Source organism: Folsomia candida, unplaced genomic scaffold (genome assembly GCF_002217175.1).
Source record: "Folsomia candida strain VU population unplaced genomic scaffold, ASM221717v1 Fcan01_Sc001, whole genome shotgun sequence".
In the NCBI taxonomy this organism is placed as follows: Eukaryota; Metazoa; Arthropoda; class Collembola; order Entomobryomorpha; family Isotomidae; genus Folsomia; species Folsomia candida.
Window position 1 is genome coordinate 22,977,804 of NW_019091193.1, and position 16,973 is coordinate 22,994,776.

At 39.8% G+C, this 16,973-nt stretch overlaps 2 protein-coding genes across 2 annotated transcripts; both read left to right on the forward strand.

The window, feature by feature from the left end:
• The first annotated feature begins 252 nt into the window (after positions 1 to 252).
• LOC110841778 (probable 1,4-beta-D-glucan cellobiohydrolase C) lies at positions 253 to 1,283 on the forward strand. The gene is made up of 3 exons (XM_022087475.2): positions 253 to 414; positions 489 to 596; positions 675 to 1,283. The coding sequence occupies exons 1-3, from the start codon at positions 312 to 314 to the stop codon at positions 899 to 901; spliced, it is 438 nt and encodes a 145-aa protein (XP_021943167.1). The 5' UTR covers positions 253 to 311; the 3' UTR covers positions 902 to 1,283.
• Positions 1,284 to 14,507: 13,224 nt separating this feature from the next.
• On the forward strand, positions 14,508 to 16,827 carry LOC110844572 (solute carrier family 46 member 3). The gene is made up of 8 exons (XM_035846829.1): positions 14,508 to 14,795; positions 14,894 to 15,074; positions 15,138 to 15,452; positions 15,526 to 15,736; positions 15,820 to 15,921; positions 15,998 to 16,135; positions 16,214 to 16,457; positions 16,520 to 16,827. Exons 1-8 carry the CDS (start codon positions 14,587 to 14,589, stop codon positions 16,587 to 16,589), a joined length of 1,470 nt encoding a protein of 489 aa, XP_035702722.1. The 5' UTR covers positions 14,508 to 14,586; the 3' UTR covers positions 16,590 to 16,827.
• The last annotated feature ends 146 nt before the right edge of the window (positions 16,828 to 16,973 follow it).

Genomic DNA, 16,973 nt, shown 5'->3' on the forward strand with positions numbered 1-16,973 from the left:
TGAATTTATTAGTTCCGTATTCCGTACTCCGTGTGGAATTGAACTGCTATTTGCGGTTTTATTAATTAGATTCCTGGATTTAAAAGTACACACATTACTCAAACCCCAAAAGCTGGTTTGGCTTTTATACAGAAATATTACTTCCATAGTTTAAAATACATGCGGCATTTTACGCATTTGGTGGTGTATCATTTTCTTACTTATACAATGAACTTGGACGAGGGCTATAAAATCTAGTGGGCAGGCAGGTAGGCAGTTAATCGCTATCGATATATTACCACAGCACATATATTTGATTTGCATAAAGTGGAATGAAATCCCTGCTGCCAGTCCTTTTTGTTGGTGTGCTAGCTGTAAAGCTATGCTCTGCAGCGGCATGCAAACAGCCAACAAATATTCCTCCAGGGTCCCATTGTAAGAATAAGATGCTTAATTATTTTGTTCAATATCTATTTAGTTGTTTGTAATTTGTAATGTCATTTGTTTAGGGGTTGGCGATGAAGACTGTAAAATGGGAACGACGTATGACACCGTCAAACCCCCGTATCACTGCCACTGTTGGGAATTTTGCGGTTACATTTGCGACCCAAAGAACGGTTTGATGCCAATTTACATATTTACATACCTGCCTGATTGTCACTTTTTCAGAGTCTCAAAATTTAATACATATTAAGGTACCAGTACCACGACCAAACCAACTACGACGACGACGATGATGACGACGACAACTACGACGACGAAACCAGGTTGCAAGCATGGAAGTCCTTGGTACCCTAAACCAAACACGAGATGTATTTGCAAATCTCTTAATAAACAACAGCACTACGAGTGCAAAACTACAAACACGACAACCACCTCGACAACGGCAGCAACAACCACGACGACTGTGGCAGGAGGATGATAATTATACTAAATTCTTGCATATTTAAGTATTATTCTTTAAAAATACTTTTTGATCTTTGTAGTTTGCAAACCATTTCAGTTTCACATAGTCCGAAGCAGGGTTTAATCGCATGTAATCGTTCTGTCCCTCCGTCTGTTTTTCGATAACTGTCCGATGTGTCGATAGATTTTGACCAAATTTGGAGAAACATCTATGTATCTGCAACGACCCAGTTCGAAGATGGGTTTGGTACAAAATATTTCTCGTAGTCGTAGAAGGCTTAAATTGGGCATACTGGGTCAAACATATTAAAAAACTATATTTATTGGAATATAATCGGATGGCCAAAAGTGATGAATTTGTGCAGTAATAAATCCTGCTCGGGCTAAGCAAAACTGTATTTCCTTCAGTTATACACACACTGCAGAGAATATTGCATTAATTTGCTGACACTTCGTCACCCACTTCATCCACATCAATCCACGTCCGTCATCCATCCATCGAGCAGAGAAGGAGTGAATGCAGGGGTTGAATTAATGGGGACCACGAAGAAAGAAAGCGCTTACGTGGCACTAATCATGAATGACTGGATGAGATTCGGTGTAATCTCCATCTACTTTCTTCGTCTCCACCCAAAGAGATTTCTTGCCAGATCCTTCACTCCTTTGAGAAAGAAGACTACAAAAGACGACCATTTCCTCATCAGAGCAGGAAAGTGTGAGGAGGGGCATGCAACAACTTCAAAAAATCTCCCAAATATTCCAAACGAACGTCCACACTTGCTGAAAACTATTGGATGCAAAAATACATAAATCTCATTTTTGTCTTGGCATTCACTAGTCTGTGAATTCCCCATGACCTTCACTTCCTCATAAAAGGAACCAACTACACACCAGCATCCGTCATCCTTAACGTATTATCAAAGTTCAGGGTTGAGTGGGTCCGAATCATCCTTGCTGAGTCTGTACATACATCATCTCATCTGAACATATTTCAAGAGGAGTGTAAAAATGCGAGTTGATGACTTACGAGGCTAAAGAAAGTGCGAGGATCATTATAAAAGAAGAGTAATAACGTCAGGATTGCATTGATGAGTTGACACATTTCATCATCCAAAGTGTAAAACAAGTGGCTCCTATTTTTCATGGACGATGAGGCGAGTTCTTTGAAATTGGGTTCCGTTGATGTCTTCATTCAAGAATGTTCTAATCCTCAGGTAGAAGCAAATCATTAAACGAAATTGGTATCGTCCAGTGTTCAGAAGCAAAAGTTTTCAGCTTGCATTTATTACGTTGAGATGAATGTGGGATCCTGGTTAGACTTTCACCTTATCATTAGCTCTGCCCACCCACTCGGACACATCCCCGTCTAATAATAAGTAACTACCTCTGTCAGAAGAACCCCTACCAATTCAAAGGACTTTATGTATGTCTTATAGGTTGAGAAGGTCCCTTGCTTTCAGTATACGTGCCTGTGTCGGTCGTACCTTTGAGCTTTCTTCAAGATTTTTCAAACTGAAACTTGATATAAAAACACAGATAAAAATACAAAAACAAATATATATTACGCAAACAAAGCATAAATAGATTATCGTTTATTACTATATAATAGAATTCACTATTCTCTCACCTTCAAGCTCAATTTTATGTATACATAATTAGGTAAAATAATGGGCAAAACTTCTATGTTTACCCTTGTCGATATTCCCGAATTTCTAAAATAGACCCAAATTCTACCAAATAATTCTTGAGCAACAAACTTTTTTTATTCTTCTCCCCAACTTTTCCTTTACTGCATTTTGGTCCCCAACATATTTTTATCATTTCTGTTTGTTTTTGTAATCAACGTATCTTGGGTCGTCATCTTGCTTTCTTCGTGTCATTTCCCGTCATCTCTCCCCATTGTTCTGTCTGCCCGTCTCCTCCCTGGGCTTATTCTGGCTGGATTGGTTGGGGCATGCCGTCTGCGGGTATTGTCTCCCTCCTGCCTGGTTGCGGGCATTTCTTTCGCATTCCTCTCCTCACTCCCCATTGTTCTCTCCTCACTCGTTCCCTCTCTCTCTCTCTCCGCCGCCTGTCTCCCTGCTTGGCTGGCTGGAGTGAAAGAAGAAGAATAACAACCAGATGCGGACGTCAAGTTTTTTGATGGATGATGAATTGACGTAGAATGGAAGCAAACAACAAGTAATAATAAGAAACAACAACAAAAAACCCATAAAAGCAAAGATGGAGACAAGAAATCAACAAGTCATTCATGCAACAAAGGGAAAGGAAATGGACAAAAAATACTTGACTGCGTCCTCATCGTCTCTTCTCTTCTTCAGCCTGCTTTCACTTTATTCTTCATTATAAAGAAATCACGCTTTTTCCAAATTTATCGTCACAAATGCGAAAATGTCATAAGAACTGATAAAGAGTTAAATATTTTTTCTTTAATAATTACTAAAAAAATGGTCTGATTCATCCAAAATTATTTGTAACATCTTAAAATTATGAATATGTCATCATTAATATATTCATCAAATAAAAGCGCTGATTACTCTTTACTCTGCAAAAAGTGAGCTTAATTAGGCCCCCTGTGACTTTCTCCACTTTCATGTTAGAGCTAATTTTGTCTGTTTGTGCGTCATGACAAATTTTCCACCTGAATATTAATTAATGCGAATTTGCTTTCCTGTGATTTATCTATTTGTTTAATTAATTAATGCTTTGATTTCTTTCTGTGATTTAAAGTGAAACAAATGCGACTTCATCTTGATTGATGGCGAGGATGACGATGGAGAATCAAGTATCAGCGAAAATTTGTTGATTTGTAATAAATAAATGTTGACTCTCTTTGTTGGTGCTGGTGGATTGTGGATGATGATGATGATGATGGAGCCTCCCTGACATTTTGTTGTTTGAGCAGAAACAACCCAATAATATATGGAACGGAAGGGAGGAGGCAACAATAAATAAACAAATGACTCTGGTTAGGAATCCACGCATTCTCCGCATTCCATTCCCAGGGAGAAAGTCTGACTGAATGGGAGTGAAAGTGAAGGACATTTATAAATGTCGTCCTTGTTGGTTTGTGGGGAAAGCGGAGCAGATATCGGATTCCGATCCTTCTTTCTTCTTTTCTTTGTTGCCATGTTTTGCAATTGTGCCCTGTTGTTATGCGGAATATGTGGATATGGACCTCACGCGCACACCAGATATGAAATCCTTCACGTTGAATGAAAAGTTCAATTTGTGTCCTGAAATAGAACTATTTATATTGACTCTTCATTGCTACGGGAGGAAAACCACTGTACCAATCATCAATAATCAACGTTTCTGTAGAAACTTAGCGGCATATGCTGAATCCACAAAAACATGTATGCATACACTGTTGTAATTTGCAATTTTATTGCTAGTCTCAGTACTGAAAAACGATTGGGTCACACTGACGACTTTGGTAAACAGCAATTCGTAAGAAAATTTACTAATAAGCCAATAATCTTTTGGAAATTTAAGAACGAGGTACTTATTTGTTTTTAGTAATGAACAACAGTCCCACCCGAAATAAATTGAGAATTCCATGCAATTGTACGAGATGGAAAATGTTCTTTGGTTGGAAAAGTAAATTGACCATCCAATCCTCACCTCATCTTATTCAAGAAATAGAGTCCTAACTTTCATTCATGGCGAAGCACAATGTATTTCGCTGTGAGAGGGAAAGAAATAGGGAGAAATATTTCATTTGGCTTTTCCGAATTTGCATGATTTGATTGGGCGAAGAAGGGAAGGCGGAATTGTAGTCCGGAATTGTAGATGTAATAGTAGTGAAAGTGTAAAGAGCAGAGAATTGACCATAGGAAACCACGGCACAAATAAGTCAAGTCAATCCATGAAAGGAAGAGATGAACCCATTGTTTCTCTGCTGCACTGGGATTGCCACTGGAGAGGGAGAGATTTGAGATTTGCCAAGATTTGTGGCTTTATGGCTCAATGCCTCATCTCTTGAGATAGATATTCCATAAAATCCCTAAAGTACTGAGGGTACAGTAAAATTTAACAGTTTGGGACATTCATGCATTGGAAGGGTTCCACTTTATCAATTGAATCAGAAGGCCCTAAACTTGCACTTGAGTTTAATAATTCTGAAATTGGCGTTGTGATCTCTCGATGGGAATGGGACGAGGCTCCTTTCTCGTCATCTCGTCTTGGATGTTCGTCTCCATCAAATTTCCAACGCCTATTTTCACACAATATCTCCTTCCACCAACGACTCCTCGGTTTGTTAGATATTACGAAATGATATTTGCCCCGATTTTATTTTATTGCCTGCTTGACTCCGCTCGTGAGGTTGGCCTGGAGAGAAATGGTTTGTGAGATATGGGTGGATAAGAGGAGGAAGGAAACCTTTGCTATTGATTTGTGGTCGCCACCAAGGAAAATGTCAAATAGCCAAATAGCCTGTTGGATCAACTTCAATATCTCCTCCAAAGGAGAGGAGACAAAGACTTGGCTGTTCAGAATCTCGGGAGAAATGCCACCAAGGAATCCGATCCGATAAGTCCAAATAATCTTATCTCATTTTTCATCTACAAAGTTGCTCATCTCATCTGTGACGGAGACGGAGGTGGTGGTCGCAAAACGAGAAGCCTGCCCACCCAAACTCCTCCATCCTTGGTGAAGTCAAAGTGAAATAAAAGCAATATAGTTGACCATCACTTGCCCAACTCCTCGAGAAGAAGGTATGATGTTGGTCAACCGGTTGCACTGACATTTTGATTTTACCCAGAATACCAACAAAAAAAATCAGGTTGGGTTATTACTTTGGGGGACATCTCCTGTCCGACACAAATGTCACCATCTCAAATCTCATCTACTCCTCAGCCCCAACACTATCTTTTATAATATACTCCTCGGTTTCTCTCTCTCTGTATTTTTGTGTCCAATCTCAGTCCCAACCAATATCTGCGACACACATGAAAAATGTCACTCGCTCACAAAACACAATTTGCTCAGCAATTGTCACCCAACGTGTCTAATCTCTTGCGCGCAACCTTGTACAATAGGTGCATACGTGAATGAGCGTACTTATGTGCAAGCGCATTAAATCCACGTTTAGCTGAGCTTGCTTTACTCTTTAAAATCTCACGTATGTTCGCCGGTGCCTTTTTCAGGAAACGAAATGAGGCGCAACATTTGGTCACAAAACTGCATCAAACTGAACGGAAAGTGTCCCCATCATAATGAAAATGTCTTTAGTTCAGAGTGGCTGGCTGCAACTTGTGACGAGATAACAATTGCTGCCTCCACGCACCCACCCACCGAAGGAGAGGAGGAGGAAGAGGAGATGATCATGAATCGGAATTAGATTAGCCATTACCCAACCGTCAGCAGCTGAACACTTCCCCCTCTGATTGCACAAATCGCTGAGATGGAGTAGAGTCGTAGAAATTAGGAGAAAGTTGAGAGTCGCCATTAAATCAAGATCACGATGGAACGACCTGGCGTCCCTCTGTCCGTTTCATAACATCCCAACATGAAATCTATCCACGATATTCAAATCCGTCCAAACTCAACACCAAAGCAACCATTTAAGCTATTTAAATTTTCCCAGTTTCCTGAAATCCCATACAGTTTGAGCACAAACCTACCAGATTAGAAATTGATGACCATGCACGATCTCGGCAGCATGCATATTTCCAGCATATGCAAAACAATCGTAATTTTTACAAGTATATCTAAAATATCGCTAATTTGCATAGATTGTTTTTTAAGTGCACCTTATTCGTCTCTGCTATGTCAAAATAATTTTTACTTATTGTCGGTATTCAACCGAGTTTGAGCAACCTTGACTTTTTTCTCGCACCATTGCAGAGAAAACAAGTCTAGTATACTTGCTAAAAATAATATTAGCTACGAAAGATTACTTTTAATTTAAGAGGGAAACAAAGATATACATAAATTTAAAGCGCCGATTTCCTGCAAGAAAATAAACTTGTCTTGATTCAAGTCAAATCATGACTACCCGAGTTAAAATCCGATTGAACCACATGGAGTGAAACATTGTACACAGCACATGCATGTATTTACACTTGCACTACAAATAAATCCTCCATCACAACAAACAAGCGAAAACCCCAGTGAAACTGGAAGCACTTTCCCAAATTGAAGGGGATGTGATGTGATCTCGCTTGATGTGAAATTGATTCTGCACTACAAATCAGTCCAAGGCGGACCGTACGTATGTATGCGTTCATCCCGGACAAGGAATAAGGAATTAGTGTCAACACCAGGATAACAACAAGTCAATCACAACAATAACAGTCGTGGTCTACTCCAAAAAACAACGCTACCAATTCCACGACATCCTTTTCTTTCCAACATGTACATACATACAATCTGCAATTTCACTTTATTTCTCCCCAACGGACCTCCAGATAATTCGTCAGTAGTCCAACAATCACATAAACATTGGACTTGCATATGGGAAGATTTTTTCAATAAAAACGAGGGGACCTTGTCCCCCAGTGGTTGCGATGCACTCCGTCATCTCCATCATCATCACTAAAGTTACGTATCATCACTAAAATTTAATCCTAAACTCAAACATTTCCTACTTTCTCTTTTTTTCCTTGAGAGATGGAGACAAGTCGTTTATTTTCTTGTCTGGGTTGATGGCCAACCAGGATCCCATAATGTGTGTGTGTATAGCTTCAAGGTGAACGTGATTAGAGCGGACATTACCCATCCTGAGACCGATAAGGCAGTGATGCTGTCTGTAACATGAGGTGATGCAACATTAGGGCAGCCATTAGCACCCAACTAACTGGCTCGACTTTCTCCCCGTCTCGACAACCCACCCTCTCGCCTCGCCTCACAACCTGAACAACAGGACCTGCTCTGGCCCACACTGTCCAGAGCGTACGAGTACGAAGGCTCTCATCTCACTCCCAATTATCTCAACACCACGAGCTGCCAGCCCCATTTCATTTCATTTTATCTCTTCCAAGCATTAGCCAAATTGTGAAGATAAATTTGCTAAAAGTGTCGACTTAAGCTTCCTTAATTCCTGTAATGGGCTCACTCTCAAAGTCATGCACCCCACAGGAGAGAGATAAGTTTGCGAGTAAATGGTGTCCGGGATCCATATTTTTCTCTCTATTTTACATTTATTAACTTTGCTTGTGAAAACGGTAGACAAGTTTAAGCAACAGGATGCTAATGACTGTTGCATGGGAAGAGATTTCTCAGCCGAGGAGGGATAATTTCCTAAAATCCTTAACATTAAGTGGGAATTCGATCTTGACTCGGTTCTGTAGCTGCGTAAATTACCTACACAGTTTGTACTTGGGTATTTACGCCGTGGTGGAGTTATAGAATGCACATGGTTAAACCTATTTACATACGTACACCATCCATAAAAAGTAAGTGGCCTTAAAATGGCGAGATAAGATGAAAGTAAAGAGAAATTCGATCACAAACTTCATTAAATTTCTAATTTCCCACAGATTAGTTTATCTTTGGTGTATGCTTTTATCTCTTTAGTCGAGTAAAGAAATTAATGATTACGCAATCCCCACATATCGTTATAATTTGGCTAATTCAACTTGTCTAATGACAGTGGTGGAGACGCCGACAATTTCATATAAATTCGAAGCAGTTGTAAGAACTATCAGTGTTATGTAATAATTACGTCACCATACTGACGGAAGCACTCACAAGTTTTTTCTTCAATTATGCAAATGATGCATTAATCAACACGTTTTTTATGAGAGGTGAAAATAAATCAATCAATCAACAAATTATACTCGAATTAAGTATATTCGAAATGTCCATTAGTGTCAAACCACTTCTAAATACCATCAGGTTCAACCATCAACTTTTTCAACACGTTAATCCGCCCATTTTAACTGCACACTTGATCCTTTCTCACTTTCTCCAAGCACTCTCTAAAAATTAGATGACAGCAAGGAAATGGAATATGGAAATGTGAGTGAGAATCCTGACAAGGAAAAATGTGACACCTTTTCACAATAAAAAATTGAGTGACGCGAGTCGACTGAGGAGTGACGCACACACACACACACAGAAAAATAGTAACTTCTTGAGAATTCATGTCTTTCACCAGAAACAATTCAAATTTAAATTTCCAACAAAACCGGGTGACATTCTTTCTTTCGTCCAAACAAAATAAAAAGTGGCATTTGATTTGATGCAGTCAGTGGCAGCAGTTGCTGCAATGGAATCCCAGTTCTCCGGCCTAAATGAATTTTGTACGGAAATATACGCATTATACATACGATTCCTGACTAATCCCTCTAATTTTTCCAATTCCAGATAGTACTCCACCAACTTACTCCACCTTTCGCCAACTGCCCAGACACACAACATTGGCCTTTTGATTCTTCGTCTCATGGAAACTGTGTACGCAGACTATGGAACGTAGTTCATGTAAACTTTCAAAATTTTTGTGAACCCCAGCTTACAAGGGATTTACTTGTTTTCCTTCGTTGTCCACCGAGTAACCTTAACCTAACCCCTTTTCCCTGCTTATCGGTTTCCTCCTTGGTTGACTTGGTTTTACATGGAGTCAAATTCAGTAAGTTTGAGGTTGACAAGGAGCTCCTGCATGCTGTGCGAGTCGTCAAGATGAAGTCAAACTGATTTCCAAGAGCATGCAAAGAGAAAATGCAAATATTTGCGGATCGCATCCGTCCAATCCTCTCTCCTTCGCTCCTCTCCCTTGCGTTTTATTATTATTATTATGTTATGCTCCTCTCCCTGCCCAGAGTCAGCCACAGATGGACCATATACGGACGGAGGACAGCTCATTGGGACGAGAGTTCCCTATTCAGATTACATTTCCGATTCAAAGGGAAAGGGGACAAACGCTGGTCTCCACTTGAATACTAATGAGTGACCAGACGAGTCAGGAAAAGCGAGGATTACAACAATGGGACATGACCGAGTGAAAGGATAAAGAGGTCAGTTTCTACGCCAATGGATGGACGAAGGGTGAAAGTTGGGTAGCATATCCGCACAATCTGTATGCATGCATTTGACAACTGACACTTGACTTGTCTTTGTTAACCCACAAGTAGCTGGCAGGATGACCATAAGCTATACACACAAACCAACAAGTTGACTCCACTCTCCTGCAAAATAAGCGGCCAAAGCCTCCCGGGATTTGAATCCTTGTACATAAACGCAGATAATAAATACGTATATGAAGTTCATATTATGAACGACAACATTTAAAAAAACATTATTAAAAAAAGCATACTTAATTTTCCGACTGCTTTCCCCTCAGAGCGATAAAAATCCAAATCCCTCCGAAACACGGGAATGAATCAACAAGAAAGAAGGTGATTTGGGTAAACCTGGTTCACTATAAAATAGCGGAGAAGAAAGTTCTGACTTGGAAAAAAGTGAAATAAAGTGAAGTCGACTGGACACCAACAACTGCTGTTTGCCCATGGATCGAGTGTCGTTGAGTGCAGGCCAGGCAGGGAGGAAGGAATATGGATTCATATCACATCACATAACGAAAAATGAAAGAAAGGAAGAAATCCAAGCCCGTCACTTTCTTTCTTTTTCTAACCAGAACCCATGTGCCGTCTTCTTCGTCTTCTTCTAATGGAGAATCTCAAGTCTTGTTGAATGGATTGCATAAGCAAACAAAGAACGTCCACTTTTGTCCAGCTCAGTCAATTCAAACAAGTAAAAGTCACTCATTTCCATCTCTAAAGAAACTAAATCTGGACAGGGGACACACACCCAGGTTGTGAGCATCGTGACACTTGACTCTCACGGTTTGGCTGCCTCTCGTCGCGCACAAATGGCACCCGCACTTCTGGAGGACCCACTGCCACTGCTTTTTCTCCAAAATGGGAGAAACTCTTCACCGACCAACTCGGTCCCTTCTCGTGATGGTGTTTGTCTTGGGTGAAGTGAAGTGGGTGGAGGACAAACAGAAACTTGTTTGAATTCTCAGGAGTTACTATTCTCAGGAGTCCATTTACCACCATCACCCTGGAGTAAAGTAAAGTAAAATTAGTAGGATAGTCTCGTTCAGTCCGTGGCAGTGAGCAGAGGCAAGAGTAAAATCAACATCTACCATTCAAGTCAAGAAGAATAACTTGATTAACACTTATCCACTTTTGTCTCTTCGTATCGTCCTCTTGTCGTCATAATGGGATGGTGGGAACGAAATGGCACGAGAAATAATGGAGGATACTTGTAGTAGCAAAATGTTTAAGTAATTTTCAATCGTTCTCTGTTTGCATTGTTCTTATGTCACAAGGAACGACGGCCGTATTTCGGCACCGTTCTTTGCTAAATTATAAAAGTCCACACTTTCCACTTTTTCCAATCAGATAAGCCAATTAAATACGCGTATATGCTCCAACACGGCTTTTATGTCGTGACTGTCCTGGCTTTCTATTTTACAGTTTGCTTCCAACACCACCCCATCAGCTCAAATACAGCTATAATGTACACATTATGGCATGTCTTATTTTATCATGTGACACAAACTTTACGTCCGCACCGCACACACACCCAGAAGTATATTGCAATATGTGCATAGCTACGTAAAAATAATCACCAATAAAACATTATTTCATCCCTAAAATACCACTTGGAAATTTCTGAGCATAAAAAACTAATGAAATTTGAAACGCTTCCAGTAAAACCAGCCCTGTCTATCTATCCCCATCTGCTTCTACATGAGCACGTCGAGCGTGGTGATGGGTGTGGAAGGCACTCGATGAGCGGATGACAACGAGAATGAGGATCAACAGAGTGTGGTGGTGGTGGTGTTGATGTTGATTGTTGATGCAGCAGCCTGGCTTACCAGACGATAACCCTGGTGGCAGAATGAGTATGATGCGGTGGTAAGTTACACCCAATTTTATGATTGAATTTCACTCACCCACCAAACCACAAACAAACACATCAACATTGGCTATCAACAGTTTTCTCGAATGCGATGTGGCTGGATGGGCAGGGAGGGAACCACCGGAAACCATTCGCGTTCTTACGATCAACTGATCAGGGAATACGTACGTAGGAGAAACCGTCCATTGCATCATCGCGTTACTCGAGCTGAAATTGCGCTATCAATTTCATATTGCAAAAGTGAGAGTAAAGTGAAAGTAAAGTTCAGTCTAAATACGTTCATTTTTAGTGATACAAATAAAGCAGAGAATGTGCCTATATCCGTTGTGCAGTGGTTATGATAGGGGACGAAATATCTATGAAACATGCATGTTGCGTCCACTTGTTATAAAATTGGAGCCCATTCATGGAACGCACAAACACAAGCAAGACAAATTCATTTCACAAAAAATAAATCTTAAGCAAGGAAACGCGACTAAAAATAAGAAGAAAATAAAAGTAACCCCAGTGAATTAATAGTTTCAGTAGTTGTGGAAGACATGTTAACATAAATTTTTATAATGACAATTTTGAAAAAAGTTAAAAATTGAATCAAACAAACCAAAATTCTGTATTTCTGTAGTGCTTGTAGCACACATTCATATGCTAAATTGTTTCCCCTGCTCTTTCTCCTGCTTTCCTAATCAGGTTTAACTCACCCCTTTGTCAGTAGATCAGATCCGTGAACCGAATATCAGAATAATTCCATTAACTAAATCAACAGTTAACGTATTGCTTTATTGAAAATTAAATAAAAACGATGCATAATTTCAACTTCCAATATCTTCAGCAAATTGTCTCCACTTTTATCATAGCCACTTGAATTGTTATCACAGACACCACTGCATCAAAGTTAGCCTTCCCCATAGTAAAAATAAAGCATAACAAAAAAAACGAGGATTCAGAGCCGGATAGATTGATAGCTATTTCTCGCTATGAAAAGTTTATAATGGGTCTGCCGATGATACAACGAGATCCAATTCATCCGCAGCCGAGATGAGGCGAGTTCCAAAGATTAAATATTATTATTCTAGCAACAAAGGGTGGAAAAAGCGAGGAAGCGCCATTAATCACGACTAATGCGCCCATTTATTCACAATCCCAAAATCAACCTGTCTCCACCATTTACAGTTATTCAAACCCGAGAATAATACAATACAAGTCGAATCGCTTTACAACATATTTCTCACTTGCTCCCCATCATCGTCATCCACACCACATTCAAAAAATCACTTCCAATGCTCCCAGCGTCACTGTTTTTGACTATTATGCATGGGAATTTATTCCCTGTTTTTGATTCGCAGATCCAGCACAACGCAAACACATTCGTCCATCCACGAATTTCTTTTGGCTGGAGAGCGTTGTTGGATGTGTCAGGACGTGTTCGTGTCATCATGTGTGAAGAATTAATCACGTATCGTTTCATAACGAATATTAAAATTGGAGATGGGAATAAAATAAAATTTAATGCCTACTTTGGATTGTAAATATGCTCGGGTATCCAAAAGTTATACGTACGAATGCCGTCTAATTTTCCTGTGAGCGAAACACCATCAACTACAAAATCACCGAGAGCGAGCCGTAACAAATTCAGAGTTATGAATACACACACGTCGTTTCAATAAATATAAATATAAATTGCTCCATAAATACGTGAATGGATGGAGGAGGCAAGTGAGCAGCAGATAGCCCAATTTCCAGCATTGAAGCCTATTACATCTAATGTCTGATGATGTCATACATCACAGAATTATGGAGAATAGGTCGTAATTCCTCCCAAACGATAGGCAAACAAACAGGTGAATTGAACTTCAAATTCAGAGTCTCATTTCCTAAATGACATAAATAAAACTTGGAAAGTGGCAGTAGATACACGAATAAAATAAACTTGGTGGCTTCAGGAATGTCGGAAATACTCGATCGAATATTTAAAATGCCAGCGATGCTATCAATAATATTAGACAGCATTTTCCATAATACATGCGAGAGGTATGCAGCAGTGTTGAAAGGTCCAAATCTCATAACTAACTTTCATCTACCGTAAATATTTCCCACTGGAATATACATTACTTGCAACCCTTGATTCAATAGTGCAATGAATTTTTATTTGCCAAATATGTATGTAAATAGATTGACAAAAGCTGTATTATATAATTAGTGTACACAATTGATGTATCACAAGTACTTATTATATAACTCGTTAGTTTATGATTATCTGATAAGTATTTAAAATAGTGAGTGGTATGTGTTAATTAACTAGTTTTTACTCTGGTATCCTGAATATGTTCAGATTTGTGAAACATAATTACCAATAAATCTACAATGAAAGGTTAATGCTTGGTAGCTCGAGAGAGTCATTTTCTCGTGTCTTACTGAAGCCAGTTACCTTTTTCGAGACTGATCTTGAGTTTGGTATACCACTTCCATTCCAAAATATGGCACCTCCATCCAACCATAATTATTGTTTCGTTTTCATGAGAGTTGATTTTATGCAATAATATTATTGAGATACAATGAGGAAATCTGCATAACTACTTCAAAGTACTGAATTTAATATCGAATTGAATTTTGTAAATAATGTTTGGATGGTGTGAATGACTCCAGGCAGATGACATCTTGAGTGACTTTAAAGATTGACGTTAATCAGATGAGTTGATGCAGCTACAGCTAACTACGTGCATGATAAAGATTCACTGTTGATTGGCAAATCGTTTACCTCAGAACGAAAATGAACTTGGAAAACAAAGTTGGGAAAATATTTGTTTAAAAAATTAAAATAAAGGCAAAATGAAGTTTGACAACATACTAAGGAGAATTGGGGAAAAGGCAAGGTTAGGGGGAGACGTTATCAGCTCGTTGTCTGTAGAACCCGCAGCCCTGTTAATGATGACTTCGACCCTTATGAGCCACCTCGTTTTCATTAATTTCCTGATGGACCGGATTTGCAGAACTGACCTCGCCCTTGGGGATGGAGTGTGCGACTCCTTAGCGGCAGTGTGAGTTGTGTGACATTAGAATTATTTGCATACTGATTTAGCCAAGAATTTAGCAAGCCAAGCTTCAAATAAATAAATCTGGTCTTTGATCTACGCAGAAATGGCAGTTATCGCGAAGAAGAGTTGGAAATTCAAATGCAAGCAGCAACATTTCGCAGTTATCGGAGTCTACTGGAGAACTCGTTTCCAATTCTGGTTCTGCTCTTCTTAGGCGCCTGGAGTGACCTTCACGGTAGAAAGGTGCCAATGCTGCTGGGAATTTCGTCCGTGATTGTGCAGGTCATTGTGACATAATAATTGTTGCAAGGTCCGGGAAAAAAATTGAAAATAACGTCTCGATAGGATTTATTGATGGTGGTGTGCGCTTTGTCAGAAGGAATCGGCGGATTGACGCTGTCGCTGATTGTCGTAATTCCTGGTTGTTGTACGGGCTCGCTCAAAACGTTTGGCATGGCAGCTTATAGTCACATTTCGGACACTTCGACGCACTCCCTGCGCACGGTTCGCTTTGGACTTCTGTCGGCTGCCTCCTCGCTCGGAGTACCGCTAGGTTTCGCCCTTGGAGGAAGATTGCTCAAGGCGAAAATAGGTTTCCCGGCAGCCTTTCTGGTTTCTGCGACACTCTCGGTCGTGGCCGTCATCATTGTATTTTTCAGGGCGAGTGTGCATACGTATTGTATCGATAAGCATGGTTATCTTTGCTAATTTGTTAATTTTGTAAAAATTTTAGGTGGACAGTTCGAAACCCAAAGTTGTCAAAGAGGAAGGCAGCGAGGACCACGGGAAAGAAAATACCGGAGCTAGCGTCAATGTTCTCTCTCGACTTGTCTTACTTGTCAAGGGAATGATCAGCGTACTTGTTAAAAGGCGGCCGGAGAGTGGTCGGACCAAACTGTGGCTTTTACTTCTCGTTTACATTTGTGTAGCTGTTCCCATTCATGGTATTTAACATTGCTAAATAAGTTAATCTTTAAATCAATGTGTACTAAAATTACTCTTCTCGTATTATAATATTTATCTTTAGGTGAGTTCGGAATAATGTATCTTTTCTTGAGGGCAAGGCTGGGTTGGGATTCTGGTGATTACGGCGTCTTTTCCATCTACAATTCACTCATATCCGGATTAGGTGACGAATTTGTGGTCTAACTGCAGCCACTGCATGGTGGCTTTAGCCTTATCATTATTTACTGTATTATGCACAGGAGTTGTTTTGTCCATGGGGATTTTTTCTCACTGGGCACAACTGCCCGACCCTGTGGTTGGATTCATTGCTGGAATTGGTCAGTTCTCGGCATGTTTCGTCTATGTCTTTGCAACTACATCTGGTCTCATGTACTTGGGTGATTTGTTCATTTAATAGCAGTTAGTTTAGTTCTTAATTACAAAAATGCAAGCAAAAATTAAATGGCTCTCCACAGCCCCCGCAATTGACATGATGAACGGCACGATGTGGGTGGTGGCCAAAGCGATGGTCTCAAAAGTGGTTGGAGTTGAAGAGTATGGGCGAACTTTCACTGTTTTCGGTCTGATTTCCGCCCTCGTCCCCCTCGCGGCTGACCCAGCCTACGCGTTCCTCTACAAGGCCACGGTCAGCTCCTCCCTCCCAGGAGCCGTGTTCCTCCTCTCCGCTGCCCTTACCATCCCGCCACAGACTATTTACGCGTAAGTTCTAATACAGAAACCTACCAACAATGAGACCAATACATTTGACATCAATTTTTCAGTGCATTTTCGTGGAGGACGATAGGCTGGAGTTCGTGGGACATTGAGACAACCACATCTTGTAAACCATGATTATTTATACAAAGGTTAAAAACCAAGGAATATCATGGGGCGAATTTTATACGCTATTAATATTAATAAGGTTAATGTGATTTGATATTATAATACATGCAGCAAAATTATCTAAATAGCAGACCATCCACTAAATACTTGGGAGACCTTGTTTATTACTTCATTCTTATCCTACTTTAATTTGTACTTTGAACTCCGTGACTAAATTCTATAAAAATTGATTCATATGCAAATAGAATTCTATTAACATGTACACAATTCTTGCACTCATTAAATACAAGTTGGTAATGCAATTATCAACATTACGTTTAATCTCCAATCTAAGTAATTAATGCAATTCTTTAGATAAAGATAACCGTACTGATCAGGATCCTCGCGTATCAT

Bases quoted from the DNA above. Each gene is read 5' to 3' on its own strand.
- LOC110841778 (XM_022087475.2), top strand. From the start codon at position 312: ATGAAATCCCTGCTGCCAGTCCTTTTTGTTGGTGTGCTAGCTGTAAAG. The intron at 415-488 runs GTAAGAATAAGA...TCATTTGTTTAG, and splicing joins TATTCCTCCAGGGTCCCATT to GGGTTGGCGATGAAGACTGT. The intron at 597-674 runs GTTTGATGCCAA...ATACATATTAAG, and splicing joins CATTTGCGACCCAAAGAACG to GTACCAGTACCACGACCAAA.
- LOC110844572 (XM_035846829.1), top strand. From the start codon at position 14,587: ATGAAGTTTGACAACATACTAAGGAGAATTGGGGAAAAGGCAAGGTTA. The intron at 15,075-15,137 runs GTCATTGTGACA...ACGTCTCGATAG, and splicing joins TTTCGTCCGTGATTGTGCAG to GATTTATTGATGGTGGTGTG. The intron at 15,922-15,997 runs GTGACGAATTTG...TATTATGCACAG, and splicing joins TTCACTCATATCCGGATTAG to GAGTTGTTTTGTCCATGGGG.